Below are 23,515 nucleotides of genomic sequence, written 5' to 3'. Positions count from 1 at the left end.
CTTTGCGCTCTTTCGATCATAGGAACATAAAACGATGCATTTGATAAACTAATATGGCTAAGTATTTACCCCATGCAGTAACTAATAAGTACTGTGGTGGTGTGCGCTACATGCGCATAACAAAAACATTAAAGTGACAACAGTTTTTAAACACCTGCTTCAGACCAGTCCTGTTGTTTTACTCTCTGTTCTGTCTCTTACCTTTTTCCCTATTCAGTAAATATTTCTTACTGATGGTTACTGCCTTCGAGTGGCTACTTTCATACATTTAGTTACTGTGACTTCCAAGCAGATGGTTAATAGGAAGTCTCTCATACAGCATTTTCTTGTGTGTCATCAGTGTAACACCAAAATGAATCACCCATCTGTGGTTCAATTTATAGGCAGGCACAGATTGAGATCATTTTTTCACAATTTCTCGCCTTTTTCTTTTTTTTTTTTTTAATACCTTTCATCAGCCTTCAGACCATGTGGCATTTTGTGCATAGCATAAGCAATTTGTAAATCCATAGGCTTTGTTTCTTTCCAAATGGTGGACTATGAAAACATAGCCCTGCACCTCTTGTAAGTTTGCTGCGATAGGCTATTGTCCCCCTGACTCTGAAGAGGTGAAGTGGTTTAAGAATGGATGAATGGGAGACTGAGCAAAAATATATACATCTTAACATTAAAGTCCTATCAGATGATAATACTTTTTTTTATTTAAATCAAGCTATACTACCAGAATAAAAGATGGTACCTGAATTCGTCGGATGGTCTTTTGGCTACGAAACAAACTATGAATTAAATTGAATTTGAAGAATGTGTGCCGTTGAGTCAAGTTACATCTACAACATAGTACTCCCCTCTTTTGAGCTACCACCATATTGCAGGGGAGGAGTTTGCGTGCCCCAATGATCCTAGGAGCTAAGTTGTCAGTTATAGGGCCACCCTTGACAAACAGGTGCTTGGGGAGTGACCAGACAAAGAGTGGCTCAAAAGACTCTATTAAAGAGTAATAACATTGGACCAAGTTTTCTCTTGTTCGGACACAGGTCACTGGGGCCTCCCTCCGGAGCCAAACCTGGAGGAGGGGCACAATGGCGAGCGTCTAGTGGCCGGGCCTACACTCTTGGGGCCCAGCCCAAGAGACGACACATGTCCCCCCTCCAGTGAGATCACTACTCATGGGAGGGGTCAAAGGGGTCGGGTGCAGAGTGAGCTGGGTGGCAGCCGAAGGCGGGGACCTTAGCGGTCTGATCCTCGGCTACAGAAGCTATAGCTCCTGGACCTGGACTGTCACCTCTCTGGTAGGGAAAGATCCTGAGCTGGTGCATGAGGTTGAGACTCACCTCGCACTCACCTCAACGCACAGCAAGGGTTCTGGAACCAGTCCTCTTGAGACTTTGTTCCACTTTGGCATTGCCAGCAGTGAGAGGCAACGGGCAGGGGTGGCAATTCTTTCCCTTGTTCTGCTGGAGGACTTAAACGCTCACGTTGGCAGCGACAGTGAGACCTGGAGAGGCGTGATTGGGAGGAACGGCCCCCCTGATCTGAACCCGGGTGGTGATTTCTTATTGGACTTCTGTGCTGGTCACAGATACAAGTAGTTGCAAACTACTCAAACAGGAACTCCACAGTTCCAAAGTCCTGTCCCCCGTTCTGTTAATTTTGTTGTAGTGACTTCAATACATTAAAGTAAAAACCATTGCATTTATTATAAAGGTGTCTTTCTTTCTTTATGCTCTTGCTCATGTTTTCTATTTTTGCCTTAACTTACCATTGGCCAGCTATGTAGTGACTGAACTGATGCAAAGTGACCTCCATAAGATCATCGTCTCGCCACAGCCTCTGAGCTCAGACCACGCCAAAGTTTTTCTCTATCAGATTCTACGAGGTAGGATATTTTTAATGTATACACAATCAGTTTTTAACATTTTGAAAGAACTGCAGCCTGAGGAAGACATGTAAATATTTGCCACCATGATTGTTGTATTGATGTAGTGCTGCACAAATCTGCAAAAAATGTGAATCATGATTTTCTTGCTTAGATTTGAGATGACTATTCTCTGGGGTCTTTTTTTCCTCAAACGGGTGCACACACACCACATTGGGGCCATGTTTTAAAGATATAACTGTTTTTTATGGTTATTATCCTCATTGTCTACTTGTAGTTCTGCTTTAAAGAAGTTGACAGGGGACCTTATTGATGGAAATTCATAAAAAGACTGTCCATAAAATAATCCAACACGTTAAAATTAGGCAGGCTTGCTCACTCAACAGTACATTCATGCACATAATAAAGACAAGTAAAAAGAAATGTCAGTTAATGCGAAATATAGCCACCGAGGCACGCTGGGGATGGGAGAGAGCAATTAGGAAGTCGACCTGCATGTGAACGACGAGTCCTTGAGTACAATGGCAGCATTTTGTGTGTGATGCAGCTTGCTTGCTAAAATACAAATGAAAAATTGTCATGTAGAAATTCAATTGAATGTTGGTGTGCATCAAGATTCTAATTGTTTTTGTGCAGACCTATATTAATGCTTCAGGATACTGCATATCATAAATCCTATATATTCTGAAAATATGTTTTAACATCCCATTCTTGTCCATCCATCCATCCATCTGCCACAATTCCAAACCACTATGACCAGGACTTAAATACCTTCATTCTGCTGGCATTCTTCATCGAGACATTAAACCAGGCAACCTCTTGGTCAACAGCAACTGTGTACTAAAGGTGCGTGAGGAGATATCATTTGAGATGCATTTCGCTTTTGTACAATGCCGTACCATTTATTTTTTACTTTACCTACTACAACTGTATGAAAATTGTCACAAATGTATATACTGTAAAACTACATGGTAAGTAGCAGCTGAACCTTTGAATGAATTTATTCCAGATCTGTGATTTTGGCCTGGCAAGGGTAGAGGAAACTGATGAGTCGCGGCACATGACTCAGGAAGTGGTGACACAATACTACAGAGCCCCAGAGATCCTGATGGGGAGCCGCCACTATGCCAACTCCATTGATATCTGGTCTGTGGGCTGTATCTTTGCTGAGCTGCTGGGGCGACGAATTCTCTTCCAAGCCCAAAGTCCCATCCAGCAGGTAAATAATAGTTAACTTAGTTTGTAACATTTAAAAGTCACATCTGTTTTTCTGATTAATAGGGGTGTCTATGAATATTCGACTATCCGACAATTCAATTCGGAGAAGTCTTATTCGACAATAAATCTCGCCGTCGAATCGTAGCGAAGGGTGGACAGTATAGTGTATTTCTGAGCTGCTATTCAGGGTGTGGGCTGTAGATGGCAGTGACGTTCTGCATGCTGAATTAGAACAAGCTTTAGGAAATACTTTTAAGTCCATAGAAGGAGAGAACTATGAAGTGTTGACTATGGTTCAAACAAGTGTTTTAGTATATGCCTCATACACTCCCTGTGTCTATTTCTAATAACAGGCTAACTTTTCTACAGCAATCCCGCTGTTGTCATTCAGCCATAATTACAGTATAAAAATGTCATGTGATCAAGATTGTACCATTCTGACTACATAGGGGTGCCCATGGCATTTAATGTCTTTTTTGTTACAAATAGCATATTTTGACGCACAATCAGCCTAATTTGTGTTAAGAAAGAATTGAAAATTACCAGTGTGTTTAAACGTAAGACCTATACTTACCACACATATATAAAATCACCCGCTTCACTGGCACAATCCAGAAGAACTGAGGTGAGCTCTATTTTTGAATGCTGGGAAGGCTGTCAACACCTACTGATTTGACTCATGATGGCTATGAAAAATCATCTGAAGTGTGGAAGTATTTTGAAAAGGTTAAAGATGAGCTAAAGAAAGTGAAGTGCAACTTGTGTCAGCAGCTTCTTACATACACGACAACAATCAACAGCATATAATTTAAAAGAGGTAAGGCTGTTACACCAACTTCATTTTATATCCTGACCGGATTAGGATTACCGGTACCCAATTGCCAAAAAAGAAACAAAAAAACCCCCCCAAAATTTCACAATTATTAGGAATGTCCAATAATATCGGCCGCCAATGTTATCAGCCCGATATTGGCATAAAAATGTAATATCGGTCAGTATCGGTCTTAGATTTTTTCGCTATCATGAAGGCCGATACAGCCCTTTAAGCGCCAAAGTTGCGAAATTGCAACATTGCATTGTAGTTAATACTTTACACCAACAGATGGTGGACATCTCTAATTGCAATCTGAGCAACATTTGTGGGCGTGTTTCTATGCAAAGTTTAGCCCCCAGTGCGTACAGCTGCTGCAGCAGCGAGTCCAATTGACATAACAGTGTACGCGCAGCACATACAGTCCTGGTCATGATTGGCACCCATGAAATTTAAGTACATAATGTAGAATTTGTATTATTTACTTGTATTAATGTCTCGTCTGTTGTTGTTGCTTAATTTATTGGTATATATGTTTATGTGTTTATGTTTCTTATGTTCTTATTCTTTCATTTGTTTTCTTTCTTTTCTTGGGAGAATGAACAGAATAAGATTTTCATTGCATGGTATAACTGCTGTTGTACTATGCACATGACAATAAAACTCTCTTGAATCTTGAATATCTCCTGGAAAAAATGAATCTAGTGAAACAGCTTTGGGCTACAGACAACTAATGTTTGATACAGAACAGCAAATGATAAAACAACTATTTAAAACAAAATAAGAGAAAAAAATAGATAAAGTGAAGGATTGCTGTGACACAGGTATTGGCACCCCTTAAATCAGTGTGGGCGGGGAAAAACCCATTTGACTCACCTGTGACAAATCAGAAATTAAAATCACCTGTGTTAAACTGTCAGCACCCACATGACTCGAATTAGGCAATTAATTATGACCTAAATGTTTTTAAAAAGCTACATGTTATTTTTTTTGTTTGTTGGTCCCAATGGTGAAGACAAAGGTGCCATCTCAAGACCTCAGAAGTGATATTATTAGAAAACACATGATCTCTAAAGGATACAAGGCCATCTCCAAGGACCTTGGTATCCCTGTTTCAACAGTGCGCAATGTTATTAAAAAGTTTTCAAAGCATGGAACTGTCATAACCTCCCTGGAAGTGGCGGGAAGAGGAAAATCAATGAGAGAAGTCTTTGAAGGTTGGTACGAACTGTGGGGGAAAAAAACGCCACGTTAAAAAACATCCAAAGACCTGCAAGTTGATTACTTCAGCAACTAGTTTTAGGTCATTAATTTGTCTTAGGGCTGTGAAACCCATTGTTAGCGAAGGTGTACGTTGCAGCAGTCATTGCATGCAACGGGTGTTTTGTAGAGCGTACTGAGCTGTGTGGGATTTCATATGATGTCAAATTTTGAGAATATAAACTACTCTAGACGCACAATCAACAATCAGTGTTAGGCACTCATGTAGTCATGCTGTTATAAATTTTTATTGCTGTACCCTCCCGCCCGGCAATCCGCGTACCCCTAAGGGTAACCCACTTTAGGAAATGAGGATCTACGAAACACAAATCATAAATTTGTTTTTATCCATTATTTTAATGCTTGCAGCATATACTTTATATGCAGTGTATATACAAGTATAATGTAAAATTAATATTTTTGTCCATCACTAGCTGGATTTGATCACTGACTTGTTGGGAACTCCCTCTATGGAGGCAATGAGGACAGCATGTGAAGGTGCTCGTGCACACATTCTCAGAGGACCTAACAAACAGGTAAAGACTTCTGTTGTAAGTATTGTTTTTCATGTTAAGTTGTCACGTGACTTATTTTAGTGATGACCTTTGGGCACAAGCAAAAATACAGCATTGGACAAATCAAGGAAAAGAACATGTCAAAACACAATGAACGATAAATCACAAGAGTGATTATTTGGCCACTAAAATGTGGTTTTCTTTAAATCAGTTAGGTTGATGTGTTTTGTTTTAAGGCAATTGATATCACACTTTGGCTTCAAATTATGCAGTGATTGATTATCTTATGTATTGTGTAAAACTAAGACAGTAGCATCATCAAATTAAAAGCACAAAATTAGTACAGACCCACCATCCACCACGAGCCTGGAGTTTGCTTTTCAGAGAGAAGATTATTACGTCGTCGTTTGAAGTGTGTGGTAAAAGGCAGTGTGCTAGCATGAATTAACTTCAGGTTATGCACCAACAAAAATGCACATTACCACTTAATGTTATCAAAACTTACCTTTATGCATACCTACATAGTATCAGCATTTGGGACCAAATATGGGGTAAAAGAAAAATGGTAAAAATACAGTATAGTAGTCTGTGCAGCGTGGGAGAAAGTTGGCACACACACGATGGTGCGTTCAAGGACCATCGAACAAAGTGTGAGGGGAGGCCCCTCGCAACAAACAACATATACATGCAAAAACTATGTGATTTGTAACTGTATATTATTTAAAAAAATAAATTAATGGCCCATATTTCCAAAATTGACATGCATTTACATAAAATTAGATGTAGTTATTCACAAATGTTTCTTTTTTAAGTTATCATTAGACCTGAATGCTTCCCCTGGCCCAGTTTGGCACTGCCCATGGACCGGTGCCGGGCCATGGCCCGGTGGTTGGGGACCCCAGCCGTACCTCCGTCGCCAAGTGCTTGCTCGTGGGATTTTAGTTGGCTCTCAGTTTATTTGTGTGTGTGACCTTCATGTGTAAAGTGCCATGAGATAATGAGTTGGAATTTGGAGCTATATAAATAAATGTAATTGAATTGCTGTAGAATAGACTGACTTTTTTGTTTGATGTTGTCCCTGTCATACTATTGTGTGGTGCTTCCAGCTAAATAAAAACAACCCCATCATGATGATCCACCCTCGGTAATAGTGTGTGTGCAGCATTGTTAACATTTATTTTTTATTTAATATTTAGCTGGATGTTGTTTTTTTTTTTTTTAATCAAGAAATGGCTCATCACATTAGATTTCCAAAAAGTTATATATCGTGGTGTCATTTGTATGATTATATTCACTGTGTGAAGAGTGTAATATATGTAGCGCGACAAACTAGATGTGGGAAGAAGGCTAATGTTGTGATGTTTTCTTGGTTTGCAGCCATCCCTTCCTGTTCTTTACACACTGTCCAGCCAAGCAACTCATGAAGCTGTCCATCTCCTCTGCAGAATGCTTGTTTTTGATCCAGTAAGTTATTGTATCTGACTGGAATTTATATAGTTTGAGCCCTCTGCTGCAACTGCCACTGCCATATTTATTTTGCGAAGAGAACACAGGTTACTAAGATTCCTAAATGTAACAAATTATTTACATTGTTCCCAGTCTAAGCGGATTTCAGCAAAGGATGCCCTGGCTCACCCATACCTGGATGAGGGTCGACTGCGCTACCATACATGCATGTGCAAATGCTGCTACACAACATCCTCTGGCCGGGTTTACACAAGTGACTTTGAGCCTGTCACCAACCCCAAGTTTGATGATGGCTTTGAGAAGAATCTAAGCTCTGTGAGACAAGTCAAAGGTACGTTTAACATTCAGGGAGGTGTTGTTGGCCATTAAATCGAGTTTGAACTACTGTCTTTGCTGGTTTAGTATTACCCATAATGTGTCAAAATCAATATGGAAGCATATTTGGACTTTTGGTTGGACTGTGGCGTTATTATATGTTAATATGAGCATCAACTAAATTGCCAATATGTTCCCTTTTTGCACTCTGTCTGACCTACAATTTATCTTATTGGTGCATAAGTACCTTATTTAGAATGATGCTCTTCCGTTACTATCTGTGGCATTTTTTTTAACCTCACATTGTGTGAGAAAGGTTAAAGAACCTTGTGAAAAGCGTAGTTTTGAGCGATCGGAAGAGGTGGGTCAGGGCTCAGCACGTGTTGATTACGCGCATGCATTTTGGAAAGTAGACTTGTCAAAGAATTTTGGTACTGCAATTGTTTCTTGCTTGCTTAAAGCTGGTGCTCTTTGGAAGATTTATTGACAAACCATAACCTACACTCTTACAAACGCCAATATGAACATTATCAATGCTAACATAACCCAGTCTGTTATGCTGCACTGGCTTTAAAGTACCTCACTAATGAGAAAACAAACTAAATCACTCAGGTGGTGTGGCCGCTTTCTGAACCATGGATGTTTCCTCAGAGCAACAGTGGCCCCGTGCCTGGTTAAGTGGCCCAGGGGAATGGAGTGTGGGGCTGGGGATGATAGCTTGGGAATGTACGATCGAGACTGCCAGGGCACTGGTTAACTGTCCCCCTTATCTCCACTTCTGGTCCCACTGGGGTACCTGTACCCAGTTACACCCACAACAACACTCCAGAAGTGAAGTGCCGTCCCTTTCATGCAGCCTCGCAGCTGGTTTGTAGCCAACTTGCAGGCAGTCTCAAAAACAGCCTGTAATTGGTGTGTAAGTCTAACCGATTGCTTCATTAATCACTTGTTAGTTTAGCCCAGTATACTGTAAAATTCTGGTGTAGGAGCCGCTACTTTTTTCTCAAACTTTGAATCTTGCAGTTTATATAGCGGTGCAGCTAATCTATGCTAAATTCTAATCTCATGACATTTCCTTTACTTAAGAACTACTAACTGTTTAAACACTGTGCCACTTGTGACTCAGTGAGGAAACAGTAGCTCGGCAGGAGCCAATCATGAGCTATCAGTGCACCCACAACAAGCCCGTCAACCCATTAGACACTGCAGGTCAGTGTATATATATAACACTTAGGGGTGCTCCAATAGATCGGCTGTGGCTCCGTATCTGCTGATTTTACATTCATTCATTGCTTTCAGCCTCCCTCTGGGCTCCTCTGGCGTCCTCTGGTGGACAGAGGCAGTATTGCAACACCATCCATCCATTTTGCGGCTTGTCATCCAATGAAATGTTTGCTCAGATTAAATACATTATGGGAAAACTTTAAAAAGTTGTTTTTTTTTCCATTTTAAACTCACACTGGTACATGTTTGTATGTTTATGAGGCACACCTTTTGAGCGTTAAGTTGCTGTGTGATTAGTTTGGTGTTCTTCATTAGATGACACTGTGAGTCAGACTGTTATATTGTTATACTGTTTTATATACTGACATCCTGTAGTTTCCAATGGGTTGATAAGCTTGTTGTGAGTGTGCTATGCCATTTTATGTGGACATGTGCGGCTTATACACCGGTGCGGCTTATATTTCTACAAAACTGTTTTTTCCTGTAAATTTAGTCGGTGCGGCTTATACGGTACGAATTTAAGGTATTTTATTTTTATATCATTTGATTTTCCCAGCATCCTTTTCTGTCTTTGATGAATCAATTTCGTCGTCATCAACACCTGCGAGAAGGAGATTATGCCACAATGCTTAATGTTAATTATTCACTGCGTCTGTTCTCTCCCACAGAGATCATTCATCAGTTCATTTTGGAACAGCAAAAGGGGAGTCGAGTTCCACTCTGCATCAACCCTCAGTCAGCTGCATTCAAAAGCTTTATCAGGTGGGAGGCTCTATTCTCTATTCTCTGTATTTTGTACACATCAACTCATGTAAAACCTGCAGTTGCCTACAAGAATATAGAATAGAATAGAATAGAAACTTTGTCACTGTTACAGGAATAATGAAAATCAGTTGGGCATCTCTTTATAATTATCAGCATTGAAGATAAAATAGATCAAAAACGCACAATTGGGAATATGTCCATACTTGGATATACCGTAAATAATCTGTGGTGTTATTTATTTGCATTCCGGTATTGCACTTGTTGGTTATCTGCCGATAATGACATCTGCACGTGGGTGATAACGTGTTCCACACAGCAACAAGCTTGCTAGTTCAGTTAGCATGCCCGCGTTCTAGAATTCTTTCTAAGTTTTGCCTTTGGATTGTGAATATGTATGAGTGAGGATCCTACCAAGATGTCACCTGACATTGTGCAAGCTCAACATGACGTAAGCAGCCATGAAGCACAGGAGACACTTTTTATTAGCAAGTGTCTTTTCACTGTCACACTACACAGCCGTCAAGAGACCAAATAAAGAGACAAAACAGCACACTTTCGGCCTTCACAATAAAACGCTGCGCTTTTGTCTCCAAAAAATAGCTTCATTTCGCAATGAAAGCCCTGGTTATGCGAGGGGTAAGTAAGGTATCTTCCTTTTTAAGTTGAGACAAAGTAAATATGGCACTTTTAGAATAACTTACATTGCATATTGCAATATTGGACAATATTGCTATATATCATATTGGTGAAAAGTCAATATAGTCGTCCCTCATTAATGGCTGTAAATAGGATTCAATATGAATAAATTGAATATTTTTGTAGTTATAGCGTAGAAAACCTGTTTACGATCTGCTAAATACAGTTTTAAACATTATTAGAGCCCTCTAGACATGAAATACCACCAATGTAGTCACCTTTACACTTGTATTACCCAATATAGTAGATATAATCAGAGAAAATAAGACATAAGATAACACACACTGACACGTTAGCAGTTTCTTCGCAGCGTACTTCCTGTGGAGACTGTCTCATCAATGTATTATACTGGCAGCTTTAAATCACTCGGCCACAATAGTAGACTTAATAAATGTAATTAAGCTATTTAAGATGTTAATAAAACTCCTTCTTGTGTGTACGTGTCACAGTAAATGTGTTACGTAGAGGACTTTATTGGCGGGAGGACAGGAAGTGACGTTGGGGGTTCAGAGTTAACTTTCAGCTTGTGGTGGGTTATGGCCCCAACAGTATCCCGTGTTGTTATTATTATTATTATTATTATGTTATTATTATTGTGCCTGCGATAATTTAAACTTGGAATAAATGCCTTTTCTGGCGATCACGTCTCACCTAACACCGACACCTAGTGGACAATCTACTAGAATACCACATTCACAATTGGAATGCTTCTTCTGCCTTGCATTTGTATTTTAGTGCATTTAGTTAGTTTATTTAGCCATTTTTATGTTTAAAAATGCTTAATTTAGGCCAAGAATAAGTACAATTTGCTTAAATATGCATTTTTTTTGTTAATAGGCCATACTCAACCACAAAACAGGGATAATTTATTAATTAATTGAAAAACTGATGGAGTGAGGGCGTAATGCTCGAACCGCAATGTATCGATGGGCGACCTTATAGAGCATCTCTAGAAATGAGTCCGTTTTTTTGCATGTGGATACAATACAAACTTACCTCTTTAATAAATGTCTGAATGTCCTCAAAGAATACATTTTAATACGTGATATGACATCTGGATGTGTCTTGGTGTGTAGAAATGTATCAAACATCTGTATTATAACACCAAAACTTCATGTTTGTATTCACAAATGAATTAAAATAGACTGAATCATATGTGTGTATTTAGTTAGTCAGTGGCTGACGCAGCAGCTACAATCTCCAAGCTATACATAGCCATACATAATGTCTTAATTAAACACTAATGTCTAAAATACCACATTTCTCAATCAACATTATCATTAGAGTTGCACATTACTTAGTGTCCACGGCGTATTAGAAAATATTCTGTAACAAAAAGCGTCCTGCATCTTTTGTATTATTCAGTTTGTGTGCCTAACTATTTCACAGCAAGCAGCACCTCACTTTAACATAAAGGCACATGCTATATTATTTATGGATGTATATTTTGATGTGCAAGTCGCACCTAACTATGAGACGCAGGACAAGCCAAACCATGAAAAAAGTGCCATTTTTAGGCCGAAAAATATTTATGCTTGTGCACATTGTTGTTTTCAAATCAAATAATTGGTGATGATGTATGAACATTCCTTTCTAATAAGAACAGATAAATACAACCCAAATCATATGTCCTATGAATAAAAGACGACCTCTTTTTCAAGACCCGTGTTTTGGTTCAGAGAGAAGGAATCATCATGTTGCCAAAATCAGCTAAATCATCTTTATTTCATCATATTTTATGAATCCTATTTCCTAGCTGCTTGACAGTTGATAAAACTGCTTCATTGGTCACCATCGTATTAAAGTTGGCATCATAAAAAAACCCTCATGTGATTGCTTAGGACGTGTTCACACTTGTTTGGTCAAGTGGGAACACAATTTACAGAACTTGTGCAAGTGGACCGAGACTCCTTTCTCAAGGAGTCTTGGCTCACTTGCAAATGAACCCTGGCTGGTGCTGTACGGTTCACTTGAATACTATCTTTGTTTGTATACTGATATTCAAGTCAATACGGCATATACCATAGCAAAGCTCTTTCTTTAGATAATGCATCTGTGTACACCTAATGCACTTGCTTTCTCAGTTCCACAGTGGCGCAGCCCTCTGAAATGCCTCCGTCTCCACTGGTGTGGGAGTAGCTGCTGTCGTGAGTGTGGTCATCTTTGCCTGTGAAGCTGTTAAAATGGAATCACGAAAGCGTCTCAATATCATCTGTCATCTCGGTAGCATTTCACTGGAGAAGCATGACTTCTAGTTGGCATCTACTGGTTGTGTGCTAAAATATGAAAACTTTTTTTTTTGTAATCATCCACGAGCTGACTTTTGTGGGTGTACTACAAGGTTGGAAATGTGTGACATACTCAGTAGGATAGCATTGTCATCATCACACTGCACACTTGCTTTTATGTGTAGATTTAAAATTTGTATTTTAAAAAGGAGCTTTTCACAAGCCGTGGCGATGACTTTTTCCTGTAATCTGCTAGTATGACAGCTGTCTTCCCTTCTGAACTGTCAAATTACCAAATCAGCATGACACCCAGTTTAACCTAATATTCAGACAATCGATTGTAGTTGCATCATCAGGTTTTAGGAACCTTCCCCATTTTTGAGAACAATGTTCTTGGGTAAGTCATATTTTTAACAGGATATCCTTTGGCATGTTCCCCCTGTGCTCACACATTTTATAGGTTCTATCATTTGCCAAAGAAGAGTTACATTAATTTTGTGTGCAAAGCGGGTGTGTTTATGGAAGTCATGCCAATTTTAAAAGTGTTGGAGCCCAGGTTTGTCTACTCATAAACCGCAACATTTGTACTGTATCTGTATTCAGAGCAAAATTTATTTAAGGAAATTCCAACTGATAACGGTTGCATATACCCACAAAGGTGGACGAGCATACAGGAATGTAATTGATTTTAAAATGTATGTGAAGTTTTACATTAATACCACAAATATAGGCATGCTGTTTTGCATGCAGTTTAAGAGATAATATATGCAAATATTTTTATGTGCGCAGCACCTGCATTTTTTAAAAACCTTGTCCAGAATACTCAGGTATCACCTGAAAATAGTAAACGCAGTAGCTCGTTAGTTTACCATAAGGTTAAACCCTAGCCTTTGCTTCCTTTTTGGAATAATGACAGCGAGAGCTCACATTGTTCATACGATTTGTTTGCTGAATAAATCTGCTTTGTTTTTGGTTGTAAATGTTGTGCTAAGGCGCCATGAAGAAGGAACAGGAAAGGGAGCAACATGGCTGAAATATGCAAAAATCATTCTCAGTTTTTCAACTTCCACAATGGAGTCTATTTGAATAAGTGTGGCAGTTACAGTAAAGCCGAAAGGGAAAGGGGCAGCTAACCCCACATTTAAGCAGAATGTTTGGTCAACATCTGATTTGTTTGATTTCAAAACAGTTTTTTTTCCAGAAAACATTGGAAATAATTCATTTGTTGCCATCATAAAACATGTATTAACTGTACAATAAGGTTGTACCGGTACACAAGGAAGATTTTTCTGCTGGCTTCAAAGCAAACAAGAGACACAAGTTCTTTGAGAATAATGAGAGGTACAGTTTAATAAAGCTTGCATGCAAGGAGACAAATCAATACAACCTGAACGAACGGCTTTGAGAGAAAACTTTTATAGGAAGAGGTGTTGCTATATAGGAGGTGCATATACGCACCTCATTAGGGTTAGTCTAAAATGAGAGGCTAACGCTATCTTAAAATGCCCAAGGCTGCTGAGTTTGAGCATGTGAAGCTCCCGTTCTGGAGTCAAGAGGCCTCTCGGCTAGAGCAGATAATAAAGTCTGTGTGTCAATGTGTATCATACCAGAAATACATATGCATGTTTGTGCATAATTATTCCAAAAATTAGTCAAATCAATAGGAATAATGGACACAAAAGATTTGAGAACTGCAATAACAAACCGTATTTTCCTGACAACCCAAATCGCGGTTGGGTATGTACCGTGCTTTTAAAAGGATAGTCTGGGTTTTTTGACATGAAGTTGTATGACATCCCCATCAGCAATGTTGTGCACCAAGTGTGAGTGTGAATTCTGGTCAGTTTTTGATGTTGATAAAGTTCTTCCGCCTAGATGGCCGGGGGTTCACAAAATTAAAGCGTTTTGCTTCTCAAAACAAGATGCGTTGAAAAGAGTAATACATTTGCGTCACACACGGTTTTCCACGAAAAGTCAGATCTCACAATCACTCGGTATTACTGTACACTGCCGCCTGCCAACTGTTGCATATCTTTCCATCACCTGTTTCACAGTGTTTACTTGCTTGGATGTCTCACTACAAAACAAGTGATGACGACATTGATTTTAGCGCAAAGCCAAAGAGATACCTATACGAACCGGAATACACTGATGCTGAACTTCGTCAGATGGAGTTAGAAAGGCAGAGAGGGAGAGGAGTGACGGAGAAGTGGTCCAAGTTGAAGCTGGACCCACAGATGTAGCTGTGGGAAACACAGTGATTGACAAATTGTTCCTAGGCTAATGCTGTTAGCTTTTAAACAAGGCGGTAATAGGCGGCATGTAATTAGCTGGTAACTAGTTCTTACTTGGGGTGTTGGAACAGCAGAACTCTGGGCGTGGAGGAATGTAATCATCCTTGCTGAAGTGTGCACTTCACACACAAAGCTGTTTCATCCTTGCCACTTTAGGGCCCACTTTATAGCCAATATGGCAACAAGGCAAAGTTGCATAATAGCAATGTATGTGACAGGAAAGCGATGAATATACAGTATAGGGCATTTCAGGCACATTTTTGTGGTTACAGCCCGGATAATTGCAAGTCTGCAGCATTTTTTACATAGAGTATATTCATTTGTGACAATGTATTTCCCACTCTAGCACTCACTTTAGCTCTCTCGCGTTGCAGCAGTTGTCGTCATCTGAGCATGTGAACGTTGTGAAACAGGTGATGCAAAGGTGCGCAACAGTTGACAGGCGGCAGCACGCAGTAATCCCAAGGCAGAGAAAATGGCAGAGTGATTGTGAGGTCTGACTTTTTTTGTGAAGCAAAAATATTACTCTTTTGAATGCATATTGTTTTGAGAAGGACAATGCTTTACTTCTTTACTTGCTTTTACTTTTTCCCACCAACTAGCTGGAACAACTTTCTTCAACACCGAAAACTGACCAGAAGTCTGCTCACGGGACGAAGTAGGGGAAAAGTTACTGTTGATATACTACACTGCTGATGGGGATGTCCTACAACTTAATGTTGAAAAATCTGAATTATCCCTTTGAGGTCGTCGTTCGGTTCATTTTTCGTACAGTAATGGAACTAAATGTAAAACAAAACCTACCGTAAAAAATAAACATGAAATTACATATGATAGGCTGGACTTGTGGTTAGCATGTCAGCGTCACACAACTTTAATCTTTATACGTGTTTCACCTGAAAGTGTTTCTAAAAGGGAGCCGTTAAGGACGGAAGAGGGTTTTTCAAGCTCTGGCTTCTTTGCATTGTTGCTAGCCAAAGGCTGTGCTGCACAGTATTTCTTTTTTTATTACACGGAATATTATATTCGGTATTTGAGTACCGAGTTGACTCATGACACAAGGTATATAGGTGTTTAAAGTAACATTTAACAGCCATTAGTTAACCACTGTTAATATTAAAATGTTAATATTAAATTAATAAATCAATATTAAAATGTAGTAAATAACATTTTAAGGGTTGATCGGTGCTTGATAAGCAATTGTGGACCTGCCAACATGTATGCATTTTTCATACTCTGCACGCATTTCAACCTTTGTGTACTCTTCGCTACTTTCCAGGTACACATTTTGTCACATTTCACCTGTTTCAAGTTCAGTCTCTGAAGCCTAGAATATGCTCCTGCATCAAGGCGCAAACCTTCTTGCACAGCATGACGTGTACCACCAAAAAAAATGTTACCTCATGCTGTGGGGACGCAGACCACATATAGGCTACCAAAGGTTGACTTTTTTTACATGATTTCCTGTGTCACCTTCTTCGATTTTGGACCAACATTTGCGATAAGTGTAACATATGGATTAGTTCCGGCTTCAATAACACTCCTTCTGTCTTTCTAAACTTCTAAAATTCCTTCAAGGTTGGCACGTCTGCAGTTGCCACACAAGTTATACAAGAAGAGAAACAATTTGAAATTTTGTGTATTATTCCAGAAGATTTGATTGAACTACAACTTGTGCGACCTTAAGGGATGTTTGACTTTGGAGACTCCACCATCGTCTTCCACTTGTGCACATCCTATATAAACACTTCCACTCCAACTTAGGACATTTTCGGCTCATTTAGATATCACAGCATTCTGTCATGTCTTCCTCTTACTTGACTCATTGTATTTCTGTATAGAAAATGTTTGAGCATTTTGGTTTGTTGTTCCCACTTTATTGCCCAACATTGCAGTTTATTTGCATGTGTCTGGCTTAAAATATGAAGGAGTAATTAAGAAAAGCTGAGCTTCAGGAGAGAACAGAAATGTTTAACATTATGATTCTCAAATACAGAAAAAATGTAGCAAATTTATCACTGATTATATGGACCAAGATTCTTTGGAAAATTGCCAAAGATGAATCCTGTCCATCAAGACAACTTCTTCCGAGTTTCACCTGTTGTGCACAGTAGGGATGGGCATAATAGATCGGTAACTGTATCAGTATACACATGGTATGTAGCCATGTAACTGGAAGAACCTCAGCTAAAAGCACGACCAAACCAATTTCAGGACAACGGGAGACAATTCAAACCACAAGCGCGTAATTGGCAGATGTTGTAAAGCATGATGCAAGCAGTCCAAGACACTATACATTTTCACATTTACAGTAACCATCCAAGTCTTTCCATTACTTTGATACTAAGATCATTCATGTAGACCTTGTACATGCAGAGAAAAACCCTATTTATATTGGATATGTGTTTTTCGAACAAAATGGCGCCAGCTGAATGAATGGTTAGGAACTCTATTGATCCTGTATAACTTATTAATTCTGTCTTGAAGCCATTGAGGAAAAAATACAGTGATCTACTTGTTGGCAACCGGTAGAGACACTCTTCATTCACCCAGTCTATTCTCAACCAGTTTTCGGCCAAACGAAGAACAAAGCTATGTCAGCTTGGGAAGGTCAGCTGTCCTTTTCCAATTAGTCATTCATATGATCATTGAGATTTTTGATTATGATTAAACCTGAGAAAAGAGTTGAAGCTTACATCAGGCGAGAGCCGGTCTTCCTTTGGACACTGTTTAATTATATGGATAAATGTGGCAATTATCATCATGTCATTCTCGCAGATACAAACAAAACATCAAAATGAACATGAAGCACGCTAGAAACCAGCAATAGAATTATGTCCAGGTTGTATTTCTTGTACTTGACTATATCACCCTATACTATTGACCAGCTCTTCATTCATGGATTGTGTTTAATGAGCTTGCCATAGACGGGACAACAGTAGCGTATTATAAAGATAAATGATGGCTCAGTCTGACCTAGCTGAATTTTTCTCAATGGTAATACGATTTTTGAGATCTGCCCAGCTCCTCTTCATATGTGTACACTGTAACCAGAAAAGAGCTTTGAAGTAAATTATTTAATATATTTTTCGTATTTTTATTTTCTACCATGTTCTTTTGTCCAAAAGCGCAGGCATTCTTGTCACACCTCAAAAGTATGTTGATGTATTCTCAGGGCATTGAATCGATTTGTTCATGTTCATGCACTCCATAGGATAACTCTAGTCCTATGTAGTCTTTGAGCGCGAACTGATGAAGCATGTCCAGGTTGGAGGTGGAACGCCTTCTAAGACAACCTGAATAATCTAGTTGCTCCACGACTAGCTCGGACAGCGCAAATCCTACCTAGTTTTTGAGCATGAACTGGTAAGGCCTCATCAGATGGGAGGCGAAGAAGCCCCTTCCAAAACAACCTGAACAATCCAGCTTCTCCAAGACTAGATAGGACAGCTCTAACCCTACCTAGTCTTTGAGCAAAAACTAATAAGGCCTGATCAGATGGGAGGTGAAGCACCTTCTAACACAACCAGAACAGTTCAGTTTCTCAGACTACATAGGACAGCTCTAGTCCTATCTAGTCTTTGAGCATGGACTGATGAAGCCTGCTCAGATGAGAGGTGCAATGTCTTATAAGACAACCTGAACAGTCCAGTTGCAATCTATTCAATTGTCATGAGAATACAATGAGCTGGATGAATGACAACATTCACAGGCATGTTATGTATATATGTGCAATAGAGAACCTAATATACACATCAACCTAAAATGTACCACTGTATAGAAATTGTATTAGCCTGCACATTTGTAAGGCTGTGAAGTTAATTTTTATTTTTAAACCTTGCATACAATTGTATATATTTTCTTTCTTTTTATCCTGCAGTTGGTAAATAGAGGACAAATAATCCTGTCCTGTCATGTTAACTGTATGTTGTGTGTACAGCAGAGTTGTAGATATATCTAAGGAGAAGCCTTGTATTGTTATTGGTGGAAGAGTGGGTTTATTTCAGTAGATGAATTCAAAGGTCACATTCAGTCTAATTCATTGGCTGTGTCTCAATTGACGCACTTCCGTACTTCCACTTTTGATTGCATACGTGTGTGTTGTACTCAAAACGGGCAAAATGGTTCAGTGCGCACGCTTAGCTACCCTCGGTAGTCGCCATCCAGGCTACTTAGCGGAAGGGGAGGGACTACCAAACAAAAAGAATGCAATCTCTGCCTCAAAGTAAGCAACGGAAACATGCAAGCGAGGAAAAAGGAATTTTTAATCATCATTTTAAATTACAGTATATCGCCGTTTTTCGTAGGAGTTATGTTCCAAGGCTGTTAGCGAATGACGGCAATCCATGGGTAGAAATTTCATGAATGATTATATTACATTCAGCTTCGGAAAGTTCTCTCTTCATTTGCCATTGTTCACTTGCGACGGAAGCTAGCCACTAAATGCACAAATCGGGTTTAAGCCCTAAATATGCTCGGCAGACTTCCTAAACACACTTTAGATGATAAAATATATAGATACGCAGAATGATGGAATTGGTGTCACGGTGTAGTCTGGCACAGCAGCAGGTTCAAGGAACACCGAACAAAATGCGACATCTCAGTGCTTGATGAAAAACCTGATCAGTAAAGCATAAAACAGTGGAACACATACGCTATATTGTATTTATAATTATTGTTACCAGTTTATGGTGAATGAGATGTTTTCTGTGGGGGGAAAAAAAGGCCTATTTTCTGAGAAAAAAGTTTTGGTTTTTTTTTTTAAACAAAAATCTGTAAATTTGTAAGGCTGTGAATGCTGAATCATGAATCTACCGTATTGTACGATCGCTGGCAGGTGTTTTATCGGACTATCCCAATGTTCCTCTGTAAGAGTAATTGCTATTCACTATTAAAAAGGAGACAAATAGAAGAAGAGGCGGGCTAGTATTGCGATCGTTTACAGTAAGTGCCCACTACACTGTCAAAATGTCCGCACTTGGGAACTAAGTACACAGTACACACAGTATACTTGTTGAAGTGTACAGACGGAAGTATTTCATTTGAGACACAGCCTTTATAACGATTCACTACACAGTGAAATATTTCAAGAATATATTTCTATGTATAATTTTGATGATTAAAGCATACAGCGAAGAAAACCACCAAATTGTGTCTGGTAAAATGTGAATATTGTGAAACATTTGCAAACTACTGGTATCAGTAAATGAACTGAAAATGCCACCTGGGGATTCCAGGAATTGTACTCCTGAAATAAATTCACTTTTGCACAATATTCTGATTTACTGAGATGCACCTGTGTCTAAACCTGTTGGTCTCTACCTCTCGGGCTATCTAACTTGGCTTTGTTAACCTCCATATGTTCATGGAGATGAAGCTTTTCTACTAAAATGATCAAATGGACTTCCCCTGCCCATTCTTTCTTGTAAGCTTCAATTCAAATTTTGACTCACCCAGTGTTTATATATTCCACCATTTGCCATCAAATAGCCAAGGTTTACCTGACTGTTAGCGAGTTTTTGCTCCGAGAGCTAATAGGACATAAGTTGGGTTATTTTTTTTTTTGTAAAGACTGTCTTCAAAGCTCAGTCTCAAGGATTTGATACTTCAAAAACTATTCTGTTCCAATTTTATACAGTACAAAGTACGAAGTATGCTCTTTTGTTGATTTAAGTTGAATGTACTGCTGTCAGAAATTTTATTGTCCACCGTAACCTAAAACTAAAGCAGCATCAGCCTCCAGAATTCAACTTTAGCTATGGATGAGGTCAAAGGAAAGCAAGTTTTGGAAATGTTACTACAATGTCCCACATTCATGATCATGAAGAGGATAGTTGAGTCTACACTGATTAAATGGTAGATGTTTGGTTTGGGATAACTTGAGGTGTTCCTATCGCTGGCTACCTGACAGAACTTGGTGAGAGGTGACAAACTATCGGGGTGGGAGATACTGCAGATTTTGATATCAATGCCAATTAAATACAGGGCTAGTATTTCGGATACTTTTTACTTGAAGTTTTTCAGGACCATTAATTTTTTATTTTTTTTAATAATCAGAATAAGACACAGGATTAGGATTTCAGACAACAAATATTTATTATAACTCTTACATGAGAGCAATTTAACAATATATATAAAACACTAAAAATAACAATGATAATACAATTATTCCTTTCTATGACAGACACTATGTACATAAACATCGCCAAAAACTATGACTGACTCTCATTCAAATCCTTTTAATTTTTTCCTGTGTCCAAGAATGTATTCCCTGAGTTTGTAAACAATGTAAGAATATGAACACAACCAAAAAATAATTTGTGAAAATAAACATAAGAGAACTGAAAAATGATTTTTCATCACTTTAGTAAGCCGAGAATGATCGATCCACCCACCCCGACCAGATGGTCACTTTGGCCGACCACTGTGGATTATTTCCAGAAGAAAATCACCACGTTGACATGCACACATTATTCCTGTAATAACCAGAAAACAGAAAACCACTTTTAACTTCCGGGACCACCAGCCACTGGCGAAAATCTACGAGTAAAGGCGATGGCGATAAAAATCTATTTTTGAACCTGCGACTTGTAATCACAAGATTAGATTCAGCTCCCCTTCTCTCTTCAATATTCGATCTGTAAAACAGGGCGAGGTTCACCCCGGTGGCATCGCGCCTCGCTCATGCGTGATTCATGGATGAGTGGTGCTCCACTATGCTCTCAGTGTGGAGCATAGTGTCTCAGCTGCACCCGCTGATGCTCAGTGAGAACAGAAACTGCAACTCAATGCATGCTTTCACTTTTAATCCCCCAAATACCAGAAAATTCTCAAATGCCGCCAGAAAAAGTAGCTAGTCGATTTTGTCGGCAAGAGGGCTTGGAATGTTGCCAGATTTATTGACAAAAGTTGCCAAGTTGGCAACACTGACTCCACTGGCAATCACTCCCGCATGGCTGGGTGGCGTGTGTAAAGTATGATACTCTGGCAGGACTTGAAGATCGATGATAAAAAACTTTGGCGTTGCAAAATCTAATATCCAAAAGCTTTTGTCGAGTGTGAGATGTTAAACCAGCAAAATAATACTACAAAACTGCAAATCTGGAAGAGACGCCGGGCCTTGTTGGTTTTACACGCCGCCATCTTGCATAAGTATGGGTCTTCTGTTAAACACACGTCATTTTCAATTCTTTATTAACACAAATGAGGCTGAATTGTATCAAAATAGGGTATTTATAACAAAAACAAAGACATTCTGAGTAAAAATGTATGCTCGACAGCAACTGTGGGTAACCCCATGTGGTCAGAATGGTGCAATCTCGATCACATGAAATTTTCATATGATTTGACTGCGAGATTGATAGTCGCATCAGACTCCTCCGAATCGATGACGGGTCGACTAATTGACACCCCTAGTAAATATTGACAAATCTTCGGTTATTAAAAAGCAAATACTGACTCCTGGCATACACCTGTATCAACCCGTAATCATGTAAAACGGAAAATTCACCCAGCCGGAGTATTACGTGATTACTGCGAAGGCTCACTGCTCAAAACTGACACGGTAAAGGTTAACATTTTTGGGTTGAGGAAGAAACAAATATAATATCCTTAAATACTTTTCCTTTAAAGGAAAAAATTTAAGATTTGTCTATACAGTTGTTGATTATACTGTATGTATACAAATACTGCTTTTGATATGACATATGATGCGAAACTGCTTAGGCAACAAAATGTAACAAAAGTAAGCTTTTTGTTTGTGGAGTTCAGCTTTTTGGCCAAAGAAACATTTTTTTTTGGTTTTGATGTCAGGACGTTATTACCAACATTATTGGGAATGTGCTGACTGACATGTAAACAGGAATATTCTCATTGCTTGTCGATGCAAACATGTCATGTCTTTAAGATAACATCGGTCTTAACGGCAATATTGTGTGCATGTCAACGTAGTCACTGAAGACAAATTTTAGACATTTGTAAAAGTTTGGCATGTGAAAAAAAATATGTGACAGTTGGGTATGAAAACTTCCTAACCAATAAATTGAACTTTCTTTGGGCTTAGCCAATAAAATCTGTATGCTAAGTTGTGGCCTACTTGTATATTTACAGGCGCAGTATGATCTCCTTGAGCTTGTTCTATGATAAAGACATAACAGAATTGCAAATGCCACAAGTACAGTATACGCTGTAAAGAAATGAATCTTTTATCGAGAAAACATGTCAAATGTAAGAAACACAAGCTATGTAGAGCATAGTCAATGCACTGGGCGGATGTTGGAGTGGCCAGACGTATGTGTCTTGTTCAGATTTTGACCACTGTAACACGGTTTTAGTAATGCATAATCTAGCCATTCACGGTCTAGAGCTGTCTCGTTCTACATTACTACATGCTCCAAGTGTTAATTGGAAACTGAGGTGAATTCTCAGGAATCAACACAACTAGCAGTGGTCCAAGTTTCTACTCGCCCTTCCCATCACCTCGATGACCTTCATGTGCAGATAATGCATTTTTGCTTTATTTTGTGTTGGAATGAAGTACTTGAATCAATTGAGAAAATACTCCTTTCAAATATTTTTTCAGTAATGGCTAAATTACCTTGTAAGGAAACCCTGTGTGTGAAGCTAACCACAACTCCATACCCACTGGATTATCTGGATTTGTATTATTTGCTATCATAAACAACGCGTATATATTTTATGTTTTAAATCAGATGCATACAAGTTGTGGAAAATTACCCAAATCCTCCATCTGGAAAATAATGTTGACTTCATTAAATGTGACATTTGAAGAAATCTGTAACTTGTCTTGCATTCTTTTTTTTCAAACCCAGAATACATAATTATAT

The 23,515-nt window shown here is 38.9% G+C and overlaps 1 protein-coding gene across 1 annotated transcript in view; it reads left to right on the top strand.

Annotated features, from left to right (window-relative positions):
* The window catches only part of nlk2 (nemo-like kinase, type 2), a 35,916-nt gene extending 12,439 nt beyond the window's left edge, over nt 1-23,477 (top strand). Inside the window, exons 4-11 of the mRNA XM_054794059.1 lie at nt 1,770-1,876; nt 2,637-2,722; nt 2,886-3,095; nt 5,600-5,701; nt 7,058-7,144; nt 7,280-7,478; nt 9,355-9,448; nt 12,232-23,477. Coding sequence (XP_054650034.1) covers nt 1,770-1,876; nt 2,637-2,722; nt 2,886-3,095; nt 5,600-5,701; nt 7,058-7,144; nt 7,280-7,478; nt 9,355-9,448; nt 12,232-12,286 — 940 coding nt within the window. The 3' untranslated portion in view covers nt 12,287-23,477. The remainder of the gene's footprint in view (nt 1-1,769; nt 1,877-2,636; nt 2,723-2,885; nt 3,096-5,599; nt 5,702-7,057; nt 7,145-7,279; nt 7,479-9,354; nt 9,449-12,231) is intronic.
* The last annotated feature ends 38 nt before the right edge of the window (nt 23,478-23,515 follow it).

Source organism: Dunckerocampus dactyliophorus, chromosome 12 (assembly GCF_027744805.1).
Source record: "Dunckerocampus dactyliophorus isolate RoL2022-P2 chromosome 12, RoL_Ddac_1.1, whole genome shotgun sequence".
In the NCBI taxonomy this organism is placed as follows: Eukaryota; Metazoa; Chordata; class Actinopteri; order Syngnathiformes; family Syngnathidae; genus Dunckerocampus; species Dunckerocampus dactyliophorus.
The sequence above is the reverse complement of the archived record's forward strand: the minus strand, read 5'-3'. Positions and strand labels throughout refer to the sequence as shown.